Source organism: Pteropus medius, unplaced genomic scaffold (assembly GCF_902729225.1).
Source record: "Pteropus medius unplaced genomic scaffold, Ma_sr-lr_union100, whole genome shotgun sequence".
NCBI lineage: Eukaryota > Metazoa > Chordata > Mammalia > Chiroptera > Pteropodidae > Pteropus > Pteropus medius.
In genome coordinates this window covers 1,103,451-1,122,768 of record NW_024344432.1, presented here as the reverse complement: position 1 = coordinate 1,122,768, position 19,318 = coordinate 1,103,451, and the positions used below count along the sequence as shown (strand labels likewise).

Below are 19,318 nucleotides of genomic sequence, written 5' to 3'. Positions count from 1 at the left end.
ATCAAGATGCATTATTTTGTCATTGTGAATTGTTTTTGTTTCCTACGGTGAATTGTTTTGGATTTCATTTGTGGCAAATTACATTTCACATATATATAAGGAGTATTTTCTGGTGTTTCATAGAGAGGCTTTTGTTTATTTCAAGTATAGACTTTGGAAAATGTGAAGTAATAGTTTTAAACAAAAAAGATTTTTTTCTTTCTTGTCTTTTTTCAGGCTGAAATGCCACAGCTTCCTCAGGATTTGAAAGGAGAAACTTTTTCTCATGTATTTGGGACCAACACATCTAGCTTGGAACTGTTCTTGATGAACAGAAAGATCAAAGGACCTTGTTGGCTCGAAGTAAAAAACCCACGTAAGGAAAATATTTACTTTCAGAATGCTAAGTTAATTGCTGATAGATATGGCAGTTAAAACGGAAGTTAGGGAGTTGGTCTATTTATTTTGTGTGTCTGTTTCCTTTTCTAATGTTTTATCCTCAAGGTTTTCCTTGAGTGAGTGTAGGGAATGTGTTTGGAATCACTTTATTGCTGTAATGCCTGGAAGTGTAGTTGGAGGGAGGCCTTGGTTAGCCCAGGTGGCGTTTGCTCACATCCCTCATTGCGCTGCTGTAAGTATGGACTTCTGACCTGGCTCTATGGCCCAGATGTTCTACATAGTTAACTGCTGACCTCGGAAGGAGGGGAGCATCACTGCCTGATGTGGATAGTGCTCGTTTGGTCTCTTGCATGATGTTTTTCGGTATTTGCATCTGTGATACTCTGTTTTGTCTTCATGATTCTCTTAAAAATGTTTTGTGATTCCCCCAAAGCAGTGTTTTGTCTTTTTAAAGCTTATTTTGGGTCCTGGATTCTTCAGAAAATCAGATGGAAGCTTTTTCCCAGGAAAATGAGCATATATGTATACATATACAAGGATTTGCATACAATCCAATAATGTGGCTTTTTTTTTTTTTGGTTGATGTTATAATAAGACATTCTTAATAGAAGGTGGGATTGAAGACCTCAATTAATCACAGATGTCTTAATTACAGTAGTTTTCTTTTTCAGTGAATGGCTATTGATCCGTTATATCCGTTCTGTTTTAGAGCTCTCGAACCAGCCATTCAGTTGGTGTAAAGTTGAGGCAATGGCTTTGAAACCAGACCTGGTGAATGTAATGATGGATGTCGGTCCTCCCCCACTCGTGGTGATGTCTTTCAGCATGAAGACAATGCAGAATGCAAAGACACATCAAAATGAGGTAAAGAAACAGGACAGATTTTGTACCTGTGCCTTAGATGCAAATACTTGCCTGAACTTGTATAGCATTTCTATAAGAGAAAGTTGTTCTTTTTGAAGGGGAAAATAGTAATTCACTACTAAATTCCATTTTGGAGAATGAATTCAATTTGTCTGATGTTGGAGTTTTGATTTTTTTCTTAAGACTTAAATTGCTGGACTTCTTTCTTTATTTATTTATTTTCTGGTTAAAAATTTTTTTTTTTGGAAAACGTTGTGGTCATAGAATAATTTAATGAACTCCCATATACCAATCAGTCATATTCAGCAATTAGCAAGATTTCGTCATACTCATTTATGCCCCCCCTCCTTCTGAAGTGTTTTAAGGCTAATCTGAGACATTTGTGTCATTGCATACTTTGGTATGAGTCTCTCAAAACCTGTACTTTCTTGTATAAAATCATTATCTTGTGTAATAACATGAACAGTGATTCCTTGGATATCATCTGAAATATCCAGTCCGTATTCACATGACTGTTTTTCAAAAATGTCTTATACTTGGTTTATTTGAATCAAGATTCATACAAGATTCACAGATGGTGTTTAATTTTTATGTCTCTTGAATCTTATGTTAAATGGGAGCAGCTCCCTCCCACCTCCTACAGTTTTTTCAGTGACTAACTTATTGAAGAATAACTGTTGGTTCTCTTAAAGAATGCATTTTCTGTATTTGTTTGCATTGTGGTGTCATTGGACTTCTTCCTCTATACCAGGGATGGGCAAACTATTGCCTGTGGACCAAATCCAGCCTACTACTTGTTTTTGTAAATAAAGTACTTAATTAATTATTTCATTAGAAGTTGTAAAATGGTGGTTTTCTGGTTCTGTCATCCTTTCCATGTTTATTAGCTAGACTTGTTAAATATTAGAATGTTTATTAGTAAAATTTTTAATAAAATTTTCCTCATTGACTACCACTATTTGGTTATGCTGTAATAGTTTGTACAAGAAAGATAAGATAAATATGTACTTCTTTCTCTTTTTTTAAAATTAAATTTATTGGGGTGACATTGGTTAATAAAATTATAGGTTTCAAGTGTACAGTTCAATAACACATCATATGTATATTGCATTCTATATTTATATATACTTCTTTCTCTTTAATTGCCAATTTTCTAAGTAGGAAGTCAGGGACCTACATTATATGCAGTGTCGACCAATGATTTATTTATTTTTATCATTACTTATTTTTGTTTTCTCTTTTGTGGAATATCATGATGAACTCATGGGTTTTATATATATTCAGCATGTTCCAATGTGTTGCATTCATTATTGTTATTTTTGGTGCTTAAATCTGTCTCTTTGGTCAGCGGGACCTTTATGTTTGCTTCTAAGTCCTTTTTGACATTGATGGGGATCTTTTTAAACAGAATTTTGGCAGTGTTTTTACTCCTTTTTTTTTAGTGTGTGATTTGATGTTTTAATAATATTTAATACAACAGGTGTCCATAGTTAATATTTAAGTGTTTTTGGAAAGATTTAATTAGCCAAAAATTTAAAAAGTATTCCTCCCCTAGCACCCAGAGTGAGGTTTCAGTACCATTTCCCAGTACAGGAAATTGGGTTCTGTGGAGAAATGGCTGATTTTGGGCAGGAAATGTCCAAGATAATTCTGGAGTATCTTTTATACCAGAAAGCAAGGGTGATATTAAAATCTACTAAAGATATGTCAGAAGGACTCAGGAGTCAACTTGAGGAGTTTCCTACTGGCCCAAGATGGGACAGTTTGTGCGTCTGTCTGTCGATAAGAATAACTGCAACAGTTGCAATACATGAGTTTGTAATGATACTGTAAACATGAACACCTGTGAAGGAAGCTAGGGAACCAACTCATTACTGTGAAAACTGGTAAATAAAGGGATTCAATCAAGCATTCATTTCGCCTTTTTTGAACGCATACTGTACCTTAGCTAACCAAATAATGGAGAAGTTTCTCTTCATAGGTTTCCAGCTAATAAAGGATGAAGGAGTAGTTGACTATTACCATTTTGCAATTCCTAGTGAAATAATGCATCTAGGCAGTGATCACTAAAATAGAACCATACATGATGTGCCTATGTCTTCTGGTAGAGGTATTCAGTAGTGCCTCTAAAGTATTCTTGCCAAAAAATTGAGCCTGATTTTGATCAAACCTTTAGATTTAAATGTGAATTTACAGGCAGTACAGAAACAGGAACGTATTTTTTTCCAGCTTTATTGAAATATAGTAGAAAAGTAGTTGCTTGTATTTATATTGTACAATTCAATGAGTTTTTCAATTATAATTGGCATAGAATAATACATTAGTTTCAGTTGTGCAGCATAGTGATTAGAGATCTATATAACTCACAAAGTGATCACCCTACTAAATCTAGTACCCTCTTCCCCCTTACATATTTATTACAACACTGTTAACTATTGTCCTTATGCTATACTTGATAACTCCATATCTGTTTTGTAACTATCCATTTGTACTTCTTAATCCTTTGTCCCTTTTCGCCGTCCCCAACTTCCCTCCCATCTAGTAGCCCTCAAAATATTCTCTGTATCTATGAAGTTTATTTCCTTTTTTTAAAAAATTGTGTTCTTTAGATTCCACATGTACGTGAAATCATGTGATATTTGTCTTTCTCTATCTGACTTATTTCATTCAGTGCAATACCCTCTAGGTCCATCAAGGCAATATCTTTTTCCATCCCTTTCCTTTTAGTCTGTGTGTGTCTTTCAATCTGAAATGAGTGTCTTGTAGGCAGCAAATGTAGGGGTCTTGTCCATTCAGCCATGCTATCTTTTGGTTATCCATCCTTTCTTATCCATTCAGCCATGCTATCTTTTGGTTAGAGCACTCTCTTTCATTTGAGGTACTTGTTGATAGGAATGTAGTTACTACCATTCTTTATTCCTGTTTTTTGATTCCTGTTTTTTCTTCTTAAAGAAGTCCCTCCAACATTTCCTTGGTGTTGATGAATTCCTTTAGCTTATTTTTGTCTGGGAAGCTTTTTATCTGTCCTTCAACTCTAAATGATAGCTTTGCTGGATAAAGTATTCTTGGTTGTAGATCTTGGGTTTTCATCACATTGAATATTTTGTGCCAAGCCCTTCTGTCCTGCATAGTTTCTTTTGAGAAATCAGCTGCCAGTCTTATGGGTGCTCCCTTATAGGTAACTGCTTTTCTCTGGCTGCTTTTAAGTTCCTCTCTTTGTCTTTAACCTTTGGCATTTTTATTATAATGTGTCTTGGTGTAGGACTCTTTGGATTCTTCTTTTTGGGGACTCTCTGAGCTTCCTGGGGTTTATGTCTATTTCCTTCACCAGGTCAGGGAAGTTTCCATCATTATTTCTTCAAATAGCTCTTCAATGTCTAGTTTTTCTTCAGGTATCCCTGTGACACGGATATTTTTACATTTAATTGTGTCCCATAGGCTCCTTAAATTATTATGATAATCTTGGCTTCTCTTTTCTTGCCATTCTGATTGAGTGTCCTTGGCTTCCCCATCCTCTATATCAGTGATTTGATCCTCTTCTCTATCCACTCTGTTGATTCCCTCTAATACTCTTCATCTCAGATAATGTGTTCTTCATTTCCGAGTAGTTCCCTTTTATAATTTCCATTTCCATTTTTATGTTTTTTTTTATCTCTTTGTTAAAGTTCTCACTGAGTTCATCTATTCTTTCTCTAATTTCATTGAGCATCTTTATAACCAGTGTTTTGAACTCTGCATCTGTTAAATTATTTCATTATATCTGGATCTCTGTTCTGTCCTCTCATATGGTTTCTGCTTCTTTTTCTTCTCATTTTGGTTGCCTTTCCGTGTCTGTTCCTATGTATTAAGCAAAGCTCCTAAGTCTCCTGGTCTTATTAGCATGGCTTTGTGTAGTAGGTGTCTAGTGGCACAGTCCTGAGAGAGATTCAGCTGCAGGCCAAGTTCAGCCCCTCTGGCACAGATTCTACAAGCAGTCCACAGGTGCTGTGCTTATAGTTGCCTCAAAAGGCCACACCAGAAACCGAGGCCACCAGTGTGGGTCTTGGCACTGCTTAGCAAGAAGCACTGGACACAACTGGATGTGGCTTGGGTGGGGCGGTGAGTTGGGGGAGACAGAGTTTTAGGGAATCCTCGGAGTGGAGTGACCTCTGTCATCCAGTTTGATGTTGTCTCAGTTATGGCAGTGCTGAGTCTCTGCCCTGGGAGGAGGGAGGGCTCAACAGAGGAACAATGGATACTACCAGCACTTCTGTCCGGGAGAGATCCTCACCTCTGGCCCTCACTCCGACAACTCAGTGTCCCCCTGTAAGTCACTGGTGCCCCCTATGCAGTTGACCTAGCGCTGGTGCTCAAGGTGAGCAGGTCTGTCACCGCGAAAGTCCTCTCGCAGACGCGACCCCTTTAAGAGGTGTCTGCAGCTGCCACAGCCTCTGTCCCACTCAGCTGCTGGGGACCTGGCAGCCTTGCATCCTCGCCTCCTTCTACCTTCTACCGTTGCAGGGTGATTTCTTATTTCTCTCCCTAGTTGTAGTGCTTCTGTTCATCTAGACCCCAAGAGACTTTGCTTGCTGTTTGCTCTGTGTTTGTTACAACTTTGATGTGGTCTCAAGAGGGATGAAGAGAGCCTCTATCATCTATGCCATTTTTTTCACTCCTTGGAACATGTTAAATGACACTATTGTGATACAAGCAGCGGAATTCATACTATGGGACACTCTATGGGACAAATGACCCAGTTTCTTTAACAAATAAATTATAGGGAAATAATAGGTGGGGAAGGGTTGTACCTATAGTTTTATATATCAAGCACTTGCAAAATATGGGCCTTATTTGGTGAGTAAAATTGAAATAGTTGGGAAAACATGCAAATTTGAATCCTACTTAGATATTTGATTTTAAGGAATTACTGTTAACTGTATGAGCCAAGATGATTGCATTACATTTTTAAAATTTATTATTATTTAAACTGATTCTCGACGGGGTGAGATTTTGCCCTTAAGGGGACATTTGGCCATGTCTGGAGACATTTTTGGTTGTCACAACTCAGGCATGGGAGATGGGCAGTGTTATTATAAGTCACAGGTGCTGCTTTAATGTCCCACAGTGCACAAGACAGCCCTAAAACAAAGATTGATTCAGCATAAGATGTCCATGGTGTCAGTTCGAGAAAGTGTTTTAGAGATGTATGATGAAGTATTCCTAGATAAAATGATAGGTCTGGGCTTGCCTTCACAATAATCTAGGGGGAGGCAGGAAGTGGATAGGGCTACAGGCGAGTTGATAATTGAAGCTGGGTGATGGATATGTGAGAGGTGGTTTTATTATTCTATTTTTTGTTTGTTTAAATACTTTTACAATAAAAAATATTTGTATGTACTAAAATTTTTATATTCATATGCTCTGATATCTTTTAATATTCTTGGTGATTTTGTCGAGAATTCAGAATACATAGCAGGTGTCTGATAAGTGATGTTTTTTTCCCTTCCTTTGCAGATTATTGCTGTGGCAGCCTTGGTCCATTACAGTTTTGCATTAGATAAAGCACCGCCACAGCCTCCCTTTCAGTCACACTTTTGTGGTATGTATTTTTTTTTTAGCTGGTTTACCGATGGCTTGATTTTAGTTTTTCTTATTTTGTTGCAGCTATTGGATGAGTAACTTGTTTTTAAAAAATGTTTTCAGGAGTAATGAGTATATATTATTAAAGAAGGTTTTTTTTTTTTCAGCTGTGTACACTAAGTTTTACTTGATTGGTTATCTCTTATTCAGCTGATTTATTTTATAGGAGAAGTCAGGAGGCAGTTTAATACCTTTTTTGTTCCAATGGTAGTTTTTTTCCTAGGTCAGACTTATGCTTCAGCTATTTTCATGTCATTTTTAAAGCCCATCATAAGAGCCTGGCCAAAGTTTTCTGTGTGATCAGGGAAGATGCCAAAGAATAAATGAATGTTTACCTATTTGGGAGGAGTTACAGTGATACCAAATTGGTGTTGGATGTGCTATGCATAAAATCCAACGGGTGAAACAATCCCACAGAATTTTGCATGCCATGAGTCAGTCTCCAAGGAGAATTCTGGCATGTTTCATGATGACAGCTTAGCTAGTTAAATAACCACTTTTTTTTTTTTTGAGGCATAACATTGTTGATCTATTATGCTTCCTTGGATTTTTTCCTGCCTAGAAACAGAGATTAACAAGGGTAGCATCTCCTGTCTGGTTTCTTGGGTGTTAGGAAAGTGGGACTAGGGAAAAAAGCATAGAACAAGCATGCTGTGTTATTGCGAAGTTTTACCCTTTTTTCTAGTTTTATTAAGAAATAATTGACATACATCAGTATATAAATTTGTGGTATACAGCATGATGGCTTGATTTACGTATATCGTGAAATGATGACCAAATTTTTACCCTTTAAGTGGGGTGGAATACATGAAACAAAATGATGAGAATAACCTGGAAATACGTGGAAGAGAACAGTCGTTAGCTCTTCAGTGTAAATTTATTTACCTCCTCTGTATATGTCACTGTGCGAGCAGATACTGTGAATGTCACGGAACTTGTAGCACAGTGAGGGAAACTTTGGTTATCTTCACTTTTCTAACTTTGTGAAGGTTGGGCTGAGTTTCTCCATTGTATGCTGGTCGAGGCTTTGGTGGTGGGGGATTTCCTTTGGGAAAGACTGGTAAACATCCTCCATTTTGACTTGGATAGCAAATGTTTCATCTAAGCAATTTTAACAGTTGTAGGGACTTAGGATTCTGTGCTTGGCTAATTAAAAAAAAAATTTTTTTTATTAGTTTTAAGTATACAGTACATTGGTTAGATGTTTATATAGTTTATGAAACGATCTCCCTGATTGCTCTTTCTCTCCTCTGGCTCTCCACCTAGCCAGTATGTTAATGCTAACTGCATTCCCTATGCCGTGCTCCCCATCCCCGTGGCCATCTATCAACTACTAATTTGTACTTCTTTAACCTTTCACCCCTTTCTCCCAACCCTCCAGCCCCCCTCCTCTCTGGTTGTCACCAGATTGTCCTCTATATTTGTGAGTCTATCTTTGATTAGTTTGTTCTTTTTGTTCCTTAGATTCTGCATATAAGTGTAATCATATGGTATTTGTCTTTCTCGATCTGACTTATTTTACTTAAATAATGTTCTCAAGGTCCATCCATGTCATCACAAATGGCAAGATTTCCTTCTTTTTTAATGGCTGAATAATACTCCATTTGTGTGTGCAAACGGAATATTTTTCATATGTCATTTTCTTTATATAAATACCCAGAAGTAGGATTGCTGGGTCATAGGGTAGTTCTGTTTTTAATTCTTTGAGGAATCTCCATACAGTTTTCCATAGTGGCTGCATCAATTTACAATCCCACCAGCAATGTACAAGAGTTCCCTTTTCTCCATGTCCTCTCCAACACTTATTTGTTGTCTTTTTGATAATAGCCATTCTGACAGGTGTGAGGTGATAGCTCATTGTGATTTTGATTTGCATTTCCCTGGTGATTAGTGATGTTGAGTACCTCCTCATGTACCTGTTATATTATTGGATTTTTAAATTTTTTATGTTGAGTCGTATGAATTCTTTATATATTTTAGATATTAACCTCTTATCAGACATATGATTTGCAAATATTTTCTCCCATTTGGTAGGTTGCTTTTTCATTTTGCTGATGGTTTTCTTTGCTGTGCAGAACCTTTTTAGTTTAATATAGTCCCGCTTATTTTTGCTTCTGATCCTTTCCTTTTGATGTCAAATCTAAAGTCAAATCTGAAAAATCATCGCCAAGGCTAATGTCACGGAGCTTACCATCTATGTTTTCTTCTAGGAGTTTTATGGTTTCAGGTCTTACGTTTGAGTTAGTTTTTGTGTCTGGTGTATGATAGTGGTCCAGTTTCATTCTTTTGCATATGGCTGTCCAGTGTTCCCAACACCATTTATTCTTGGCTCCTTTGTCATAAATTAATTGACTATATATGCATATATGTTTATTCCTGTGCTTTCTGTTTCATTCCATTGATCTACGTGTTTGTTTTCATGCTAATACCATACTTTTTTTGATGACTATAGCTTTATATTATAATTTGTGACCAGGTAGAGTGATGCCTCCTGTTTTATTCTTCTTTCTCAAGATTGCTTTGACTATTGGGGGTCTTTTGTGGTTCCTTACACATTTTGAGATTGTTTGTTTTGACTGTTCTTTTGAGATCCAACAACATGACCAAAGGAAATACTTGATATCCTCTTAACTCTTTAGGGATTGAGGGGACTTTATATTTAAGACCGTTTTCATTCAGAAAAATGAAGTGTATGTGTACTTGAAATTGGCTAAGATGGGTGTTAGAATCTTTATTTTTTTTCCTTCTTACAGTTGTGTCTAAACCAAAGGACTGTATTTTTCCATACGCTTTCAGTGAAGACATTAAGAAAAAGGTAAATAACTCATTAATTCCTTTTAATCATGAAGCATGTATTTGTTTATTTTTATTCGTTTAGAAAGAGAAAAGGAATATGGTGTGGATTATTAGAAACAGGCTATTTTATATGTTAATTGATTAGATCTATTCTTGCTAGATTATACTGTAGCATTAACCCATGAGAAATGTATTAGAAATATAAAGTTGGAAACATTATTTAACAATGTCTAAATGTTTCTTTCACCACTTGAAAATAATGGGATCCTGCAGTGTATAAGTAGATGGATGGCTCAAACTCTCCTTTAGATAGCTTAATAGGAAGCTTTTCCAAAAAGCATGATCATGTGATTACTGGTTTGGGAAGGTGTAGGGTAGAGCTCTGTGCCTCCCCTCCCCCCACCCAGCTTGAAGGAAGCCAAGTGAGTTGGGAATGCTGTGGATATTAATGGGGACATGTATTGGAAAGGGCCTGCACCAATTGATCAGTGATCTCTAAACTTTCAGTATATTCCATGAAGAAGTTTACTCCCAGTAAACTCCATGAGTCCTTAATAAAATGGGTGGGGGTGGGGTTGGGTTTTGGATAATGTAGTGAGTTTTTCACAAAGGTAAATATATTCAATGTAAAGTATTTCTTTTTGTGTAGTATGTTTCTTTTATGAAATGATGATGTTGGAAAACTTGTAGGTTTTGTTTTTTTTAATGTTCTTACTTGATAAAATTAAAAGTTAGGAAGCATGGCAGGTTCCACTTATTTTAAATTGGCTTGAGAAGTCCAGTAGCCTAGGGGCACTTTTAGACCAGGCTGTTATTTGTGAAGTGCTCTGAATTACCTGTCTTTAGTAGCATGACCTTGGAAAATTCATTAGAGTCAACCTGATACTTTTTTTAGCCAAGTTCTAGAAAACATATAGGCATCAACTTCCATTTTAAGACATTCTTAAATATGAGTGGATCTTTTGAATATCTGATTTATAGTTAGTGATCCAAGTGGAAGCCTTTTGTGTGAAGATAGGTTTTATTTATATTGAAAATATTTGTAATCCTTAAATATATGTTTGCGTTTGGTCTAGTTTCTTGTTTATAGGTTCTTACACCACTATTTGATACTAGTTTATCCAGTCCTTAGGACTTTGTGTGGTAAATACATAAACTGAAGTCTATCAGGGATTATATAAGAAAGTAGATAGGTTTTTGATAGGTACTCTGAAACATACGCTGTAAAATGTGTTCTGATATGCAAGCGTGTCCCTGTGGGGGGACATTTCTACACTCTATAGTGCTCAACACTTTAGATTCTGCTTCATTCACACTCTTAGTACTAGAATGAGCTCTTCAGTGACTTTATGCAATTATTAAGGCAAAATCTAGAATCACGAATTTCATTGCTGCATTTAGTTTGGAGCCAGATGGTTTCTTTTAACCCTAAGAAATCTTACCCTGCTTGAATAAGGAGTCAGTATATTAATACTTCAGAGTAAAGAGTAAGTGACTGGTTTGTTTTTCTCTAACAACAGAATGTGAAGGTTGAGGTTGCTGCAACAGAAAGAACACTGCTAGGTTTTTTCCTTGCAAAAGTTCACAAAATTGATCCTGATGTCATTGTGGTAAGTGGATATTTGATCATGTCGTGGGGAAGCTCTTCACTCCTTAGTTCTTTTCAGTGTGACTTGATTGAGACTTTTTGAGCAGCAAAGAATCTTTTCAGAGTGAAATGACCCTATGTACTCGTAGGAATTGCTCTACTTTCTGCTAACAAAGGGGAAAAAAACCCCAGCCCACTGTAAGATAGTTGTTTTCTAATAGAAAAGCAACTCATGAATTATTGTTGAAGTTTAGGCTACTCCAGTTTTTTTACATTTAGAGACCAGCCCATAAAGTAAGTAACTTGCATCAACTGTTGGTGTCTCCAGAATTTTGACTTAGTGGGTCAGCCGTATAGTGGTCACAGGAGTTAATTCCCTTGGTTTGGTGCCAGTCCCCAAAGTGTAAGTGTTTTAACTTTATGAGCTCAGTAGATCTATATAATGTATTCCTTAGAGAGCTCAAGGCTAGGAATCTATTTTTCTTCGGATGATTGAGTATGCTCTCACGAGATAGCAAGGGGTAAATAATTCATTGAGTTGTCTTTGCCCCAGTTCCTAAGAGTCATAAAGCAACATTTTGTTTTATGTTTCCTCTGGCCTCCCCTCAGTTTGTAGGTTCCTTGATAGCAGTCCTTCCTGTTTTTTTTTTTCTGGGTTAAAGGATCAATCAAGTTATATTATGCTTTTGATTTTTTTGGAGGGAAGTAGGGTCTAAATGCCTCTATTTTAAATGTGCTGTTGTTAATTTAGTTACATTGAAGCCTTGCAAAACTGTTTGCCATATATTTCTCCGTGTGTATTTTTGGTCTCGGACACCTTTCCTGACGATGGCGTAGCCAGAGTACCGAGGGCCTGTAGGTTGTCACCAGTGTCTCTGCAGTCATTTCCCTGATGATATTTCAAGACCCGTCTTGAAAGTGCCAGGGAAATTCTGTCCACAGTGCCCTACTGTGGTGCTCTGGCTCAGCACTAGGCCCTCACTCAGTCTCTACTAGCAAGTCTCACTCTTGGTCCCCAAGGAGATGTCTTGCGCCTAGGGTAGCTGGCCTGCCTTAGGGTATTAGAGTCAAGTCTGTGAATGAGAAATCCAAACCAATATAACAAAGGATCCTGACATGCGTTTAGTCCCTAATCCCAGGCATGATAATTTGGAAATGAGACATCCTCAGGTCCTTTGGGTCTCATAATTTAATAGACAAAACTGCCATAAATATATAGTAGCATAGATTTTTATTAAAATTAATAACTAAATCTATTAATCTGATTTAAACTTCATCTCTTTATAATAAACAGGCAGTGAACCATATTCACATGATGGAAATTATAGACATGGAAAATTTGATTATGTTTTTGAGACATTTTCTACTTGGTATAGCTTTGTTTCCTTGTTTTTTAAACAAGTTTCTTATTTGAACAATTGAGTGGTATATATTTATTTTGCACATTGATTAAGAGTCTAAATCAATAGTGTTCAAACTCAGTTCTTTAGGAAGAAACGAGGTTCAGTTCCTGAGTTCTAAGAAGTCTGTGTAAGCTATCACACAACACAGACGGGTTATTGGTTTTTAAGGAAGTAAAATGGAATTGTTCGAATACACCTTTTACTGATCACATAAAAAGTATGGACATTAAAATTTGCATTTGCCTCCGAGACTGTGAGACATGAACTGCAAATTAAAAGACATCATATGAACCTTGCATCAATTAGGATGAGATAAAGTTTATTCTAGCAATCTGCTTAGCAGCCTTGTGAATGTCAAGGCTAATGAATGCCGCTGATGAATAAATTCCTGAAGAAGAGACCCCAATCGGAGGTAAGCTCATGATGCCTTCAATTAGAGAGTAGAAAAAGAAAGGGCAAGGAAATTCTGTGCTTATGAAGATAAATCCTCTAATTTGTATTTGTTACAATATTATTGGCTCCTTTCTTTTTCTGACTAGGGTCATAATATTTATGGGTTTGAACTGGAGGTGTTACTACAGAGAATTAATGTGTGCAAAGTTCCTTACTGGTCCAAGATAGGTCGACTGAAGCGATCCAACATGCCAAAGCTTGGGGTAATAATTTCAAAATCTTGCTTCTTTGACTTTTTATATGCTTCTTTGACTGGCAATTGGTTATCTTGTGATAGTACCTTTTAACTTTGACACTAAACATCTTTTCCTTTGAATTCAGCATTTTATTGGTAAAAGCCACTGGTAGTTTTTAAAATCAGCTGTTAGAATCTAGAGACAGCACATATATGTTACCTCCACTTGACCAATACTGAAGCGCTGGCCCTTCGAGCAGGGTTGCAGGGTTCAGAAATTGTTGAGTGTGATGAGTAAGGAAGGCGATGGGAAGGAAAAGGGAAGGGAGCTGACACTGAATGTCTAAGAAGGCAGTGGGCTAAGTGCCTCTGTGTAAGTCATCTCACAGTAACTCTGGTTTTATTGTACGTTCTCATAGGGGTAACAGAACTTGTTCAGGATCATAGAGCTAGTAAGGGGAAGAACTGAGATTTCGAACCCAGGCCCATCTGACTCTTAAAGCCCTCGCACTTTCATTCTACCTGCTTGCTTCACTTAGGGAGATTTTGTTGGTTTTGTATGAAGCATCTTCATTTCCTAAACCTGATATTGCTCAGTCTTGAAATCTTATTTTACTTAAAGTTTATAAATAAACGGGGCATGTTGCCTCATCAGAGAACTTAGGAATCTGTGCCTTTTATAATGCTCTCCAGAGGATTCTGCTGCTATAGATTGGAATCAGGGCCACTGCTCTTGCTTTTTTCCTTATTCATGTCTTTGAGGCGGTAGTCATTATTAACACTTCATCCGAACACTCGCTTAACTAATTCCTTCCCCTCTTCAAGGTTTTCTTTATATGGTTTTCTTTATTTGCATTTTTGTCCTCCCCTTGTAGGGCAAGAGTGGATTTGGTGAAAGAAATGCTACCTGTGGCCGAATGATCTGTGATGTGGAAATTTCAGCAAAGGAATTGATTCGTTGTAAAAGTTACCATTTGTCTGAACTTGTTCAACAGATTCTGAAAACTGAAAGGGTTGTAATCTCAATGGAAAATGTACGAAATATGTACAGGTATGACCCTGGATGCTTCAGAATTTGTTTTGAAATTAGCAACAGCAAGATGCCAGTATCATTCTTAGGCTGGAGAGGCAGGAGCGTGTGGTGCTGTGGAGGGGAAAATTGTCTGTCTTCATATCAGCACCACCATCTCTATTGAATAATTTGAACTATTTTGCCTCTTGAATTATTCTGATTTGATCAGTTTATCTCTGTCTCCCTCACTTAACACCATCTTGATGTTTCCACAGGGCATTTTGGAAATTGATGCGATATTTAGGAATTAAGTGGAAATATTTTGGAAACATAAAAACTGAGCAATCATTAAGTTATTTAGAGATATTGCTTGGTTATTTTTTTCCAGCTTTATTGAGGCAAAATTGACATAAAAATTGTATATCTTTAAGGTGTACGACTTGATGTTTGATATACTTACAAATTGTGAAATAATCACTACAATCAAGGTAATTAACATATCCATCACCTCACAGTTACTTTTTTTGTGTGGTGAGAACATTTAAGGTTCACCCTCTTAGCACATTTCAAGCATACAATACAGTATTGTTAACTGTAGTCACCATGCTGTACATTAGATCTCCAGAACTTACTCATTTTGGGTAATGAAACTTTGTGCTTGATTATTTCTTAAATAAGCTTTCTTCTACCCGTCCGGCCACTTCTCCTTGTTTTCTACCCATACTTCCTGAGTCCTTAGACTGCTTCTCTTTTCTGACCATGCTTCCCTCTGTGATCTCACCGAGTCTCAGGTATTTGAATCCCACGTGGGTGCTGATGCCTCCCACCTGCATATCCAGCTTAGATCTCACCCCTGAAGTCCAGACTCATGTATCGACCTGCCTGTTCTACGTGGTGTCTAATATGAACCTCCAGATTAACTTGTACATAAGCTAAGCTGATCTTCTCTCCCAGGTTCCTCTTGTAGTATTTCCTTCATAATGACAGCTGTTTATTTTTCTGGTACTGCTGGAAACCTCCAAAGTCATCCTTGGCCCCAAACCTCTGAGGCATCTGTGATTCCTTTTTCTGACATCCCACGTTCAGTCATTCTGTCAGGAAGTCTGCCAGCTCTATCTTCCAAATATGTCTAGATTTGACCACTTCTTTTCCCTTCCATTGGACTCACCCTGGTCCAGCCTACCACCCTCTTTTCCCTGGATGACTGGGTCTTATATTAGTCTCCTCACTGGTCTCTTATGTTTTCTTTGATCCCTTGCTGTCCTCAACCTAGGAACCAAAGTTATCCTGCTAAAGTTAAGTCAGATAGAGCACTCTGCTCAAAATCTTCCAGTGACTTTATTTCATTCAGAGTAAAAACCAAAGTCCTTATTTTGACTTACAAGGTCCTATACTGTGTGTCTCTCTGCCATTAACTTTGTCCTTCTGCTGTTCTCTCCATCATTCTCTCTGTTGCGGTCATTGGTCTTCTTCCTGGTCCTAGAACTTCCAGGTTTGTGCTCAGCTCAGGACCTTTGAATGTGTTGTTTTGTCTGTCTAGAATGTTCTTCCCTCAAATACCCAGTTACTCCCAATGAACTCTTCCCTGGTTCCTTAACTGGACATTCAGTCTCTGCTTCTGATACTTAATGTTCCCTTTGCTTCTTATTGTTTTTCTCCTTAACTTAGAAGTATATAACATACCATGTATTTAATTTGTTACCTATACTCTGTCTCCCCCATGAGGACACAAGCCCCATGAGGACAGGGATTTTTGTCAGTCTGGGTCACAGCCAGCACCTAGAACAATGCCTGGCACATAGTAGGCATGCGTTCCGTACATACTAGATGCAGTACATGATAGGATTTAGGTAGTTTTCAGGTTGTAGCTAACATATAACTTCTCTTTGTGGGATTTTTTTGTGTTTTGGTGAAGGGCATTGGGATCGATGGTATGAATGAATTCCTAGTTTCACAGCGGCTTTATTTTAATTGTTTCCGAAGCGAGGTGCCGTTGCTCTGAAGTTATTTATACCAAAAAATTTTTGTAATATTTTATGAAATTCTGATTATAGTCATTGTTTCTTTTAATTACTTGATTCTGTTTCGCTCTTACTTTTCTGTACAGTGAACCTTCTCATCTGTTGTACCTGTTGGAACACACCTGGAAAGATGCCAGGTTCATTTTGCAGATCATGTGTGAGCTAAATGTTCTTCCATTAGCATTGCAGATCACCAACATCGCTGGGAACATTATGGTAAATTTAACTTAGAAAGGGGGGAAAAGCATTTCCTGTTGGATTCAGTGTTTGGAGTAGTCGTTATATGATAATGAGTCTAAATGCATGCTTATAAAATGAGTAACTTGTATTCTGAAAGCTGGGCTTCTTTTGTAAAACGAAGAACTGGTTGGGAGAAGGGGAGGAAAACCAGGTGCAGTATGTTGAAATGTGGGTGAACATAAGGATCATCTCTAACATCTGGCTGTGTCTCATTTGTGGAATGGTCCATTTGGGAGTAAGGAAATAGCCCAAGTTGTCAGTATTTTAAGCTCTCTTTGTCTCTTTTTAACTATAATGCTTAAAGAAAATGCTAGAAATCATTTAGTACCTTAAAAAAAAAACAACAAACAAACCATCCCTTGTTATGAGGAATGATTTTTGAAGGAGGTGCTATGATTAAATTTACCAACTCAAAGTTGCTCTTGTTTGTTGTGATTTTGAGCTCAATTTTAAAAAAGGAATTCTATTTAATAGTCTAGGACGCTGATGGGTGGACGAGCCGAGCGTAACGAGTTCTTGTTGCTTCATGCATTTTATGAAAACAACTATATTGTGCCTGACAAGCAGATTTTCAGGAAGCCTCAGCAAAAACTGGTGGGTCCAAAATTGTACGGTGTTTTGCCTATTTGTGTCCCTCCCTTTTTATTACCTGTAAGCCTTTTCTGCTATGATAACATTTGCTTCCAAAATAATTAATCCTCTGTACTGTAGAAACCAAATGGAGATTGTTCTGTGGTGTTTGTGTGGACATTTCCTTCTCCACTTTTCTCTGTACAGATAAAATTTATTTATGAAATATGAAATTCTTTGAGGGAGGCGTTTAGGCTTTTGGGATGGGAAAGTGTTTCTCCACCTTAGCTCTCCCCAAAGTCACATGCCAGTTAAATCTTTTATTTCTTTAAACTCGTGAGCCTTTATTTTTGTATTACGTTGTTGCATTACTGTGTGCTAGTAGGATTAAGGTCACCATGATCAGGTTTCTGCAGTGGCCTCCATCACATGGGAACTAAAACTGAGCTGCTGTTTTATTGGCAGTGATAGCAATTAATTCACTACTAATTTAATGTTAAAATGATTCAGGTTCTTGTTCATATTTTATATACATTATCATAATTGGTGTAGGGAATATTAGAGAAAATTTGACTTCTACTGAGACATTGAATGTTGACCATTAATAAACTACTTGGGGGTTTTCAGTATATGGACATACTTATTTTAAGGTGTCCATGTGAATGAGAATAATGGTAATATCTATAATACATTTTGTATTTTTACATCATGAATGTTAGACTATGAATTTAAGGGGATTCTTCTACAATCTCAAATTTTACATAAACTGAAGAGTTGCATTTTTAGTATCCATTATTTTAAAAATAAATTCTATGCGTTCAGAAATATTTTAAAATCGAAGTTGCATATCTGTTAGCTCAGAGATACAGTTTTTGTTTTGGTACCTACCATGCTTGGCATTCATTTGGGTTCATGAATGTATTAAAATTAACTGTCTTACAGGTAGGACCACTAAAAGTAAAGAACGTTTGTTAGAATTGTGTACTGCCGTTGGAACGTAGGGATCATAAAACTTCTTAATTAGTTAATTAGTTGCTGGCTGGTAAAGTTATCTTTCTATTTGTTATTAGGGCGATGAAGATGAAGAGATTGATGGAGATAACAATAAATATAAGAAAGGACGTAAGAAAGCAGCCTATGCTGGAGGCTTGGTGCTGGACCCTAAAGTTGGTAAGGCTGGGCAGTGGACTGGTTTGCCTCTGCTGTTAAGGAATCTCTTAATGTAGAGCTAGGCTTGAGAAACTAGAAGACCTGAATTTTATTTAGTAGGTTAGCAAATAGGTCTCATAATAACATTATTTTCTATCTTATGTTCATGCGAAATTCTTGTTTGCCAGTCACCTGACATGAATTAAGTGAATTTTTTCTGTGTTCCAAGAAAGCTTTATTTATGGACAATGAAATTCAAATTTTGAGTGATTTTCATGTATCATGAAATATTTATTTTTCAACCATTTAAAGATGCTAACACTATTCTTAGCTTATGAGTGGTACAAAAAGAGGAGCAGGCTGGAATGGTCTGCACGTAGTTTGTCAGTATATGGCTATATTTGTCTGGTGATAGAAGCACCTCTGTCTGCTCCCATCCACTTTTGGAGGGTGGGCTCTGCCTCTGCCTGGCCTACCAGGACCAGTTCAATTGGACAGCAAAATTAAAGAAAGTACAGACAGTAACCACCAGATTGAACTTTAACAGGAGAATCAGTTTTCCCTTTTGTCATGAATAGCAAAGGAGATGTTTTGTGGTATACAGAGTAGAAAGAATTTTATTTACTATTTTAACCATTTTTAAGTGCAGATGAGTGGTATTAAGTATATTCACATTGTCGCGCAGAAATTAATGTGAATTTTATCAAGTAACTGAACTCTTGAGTAGGAGACTTTTTCGTTATTAGTCGTAATAAAACAGATCAGTAGTCCTTTGGTGGTAGATAGCTCTGGGCTTGAATTCTGGCTGTGTGATCTTGGGCTTCCTGTTTAACCTCTATAAGCCTCAGTTTTCTCTTCTGTAAAATGATGATCAGAATAAGATCTACCACACAGATTTAAGGAACAGAAGTGATTGTTTGGTATAGTGCCTGAAACAAGGTAAGCTGTTTTATCTATTTGCTGTTTTTATTATTGTCTTAATAGTGGACATTTATGTTTATTCAGTTTCTTCTTAAGGTGAAGAAAACTCTTTGTAAATGTCCTAGAGAA

At 37.0% G+C, this 19,318-nt stretch overlaps 1 protein-coding gene across 1 annotated transcript in view; it reads left to right on the top strand.

The window, feature by feature from the left end:
- POLA1 (DNA polymerase alpha 1, catalytic subunit) overlaps positions 1–19,318 on the top strand; it is a 280,205-nt gene that overhangs the window by 28,369 nt on the left and 232,518 nt on the right. The window contains exons 14-23 of the mRNA XM_039872470.1: positions 217–355; positions 1,088–1,242; positions 6,736–6,820; positions 9,615–9,676; positions 11,178–11,267; positions 13,188–13,304; positions 14,152–14,327; positions 16,396–16,525; positions 17,024–17,143; positions 18,190–18,289. Coding sequence (XP_039728404.1) covers positions 217–355; positions 1,088–1,242; positions 6,736–6,820; positions 9,615–9,676; positions 11,178–11,267; positions 13,188–13,304; positions 14,152–14,327; positions 16,396–16,525; positions 17,024–17,143; positions 18,190–18,289 — 1,174 coding nt within the window. The remainder of the gene's footprint in view (positions 1–216; positions 356–1,087; positions 1,243–6,735; positions 6,821–9,614; positions 9,677–11,177; positions 11,268–13,187; positions 13,305–14,151; positions 14,328–16,395; positions 16,526–17,023; positions 17,144–18,189; positions 18,290–19,318) is intronic.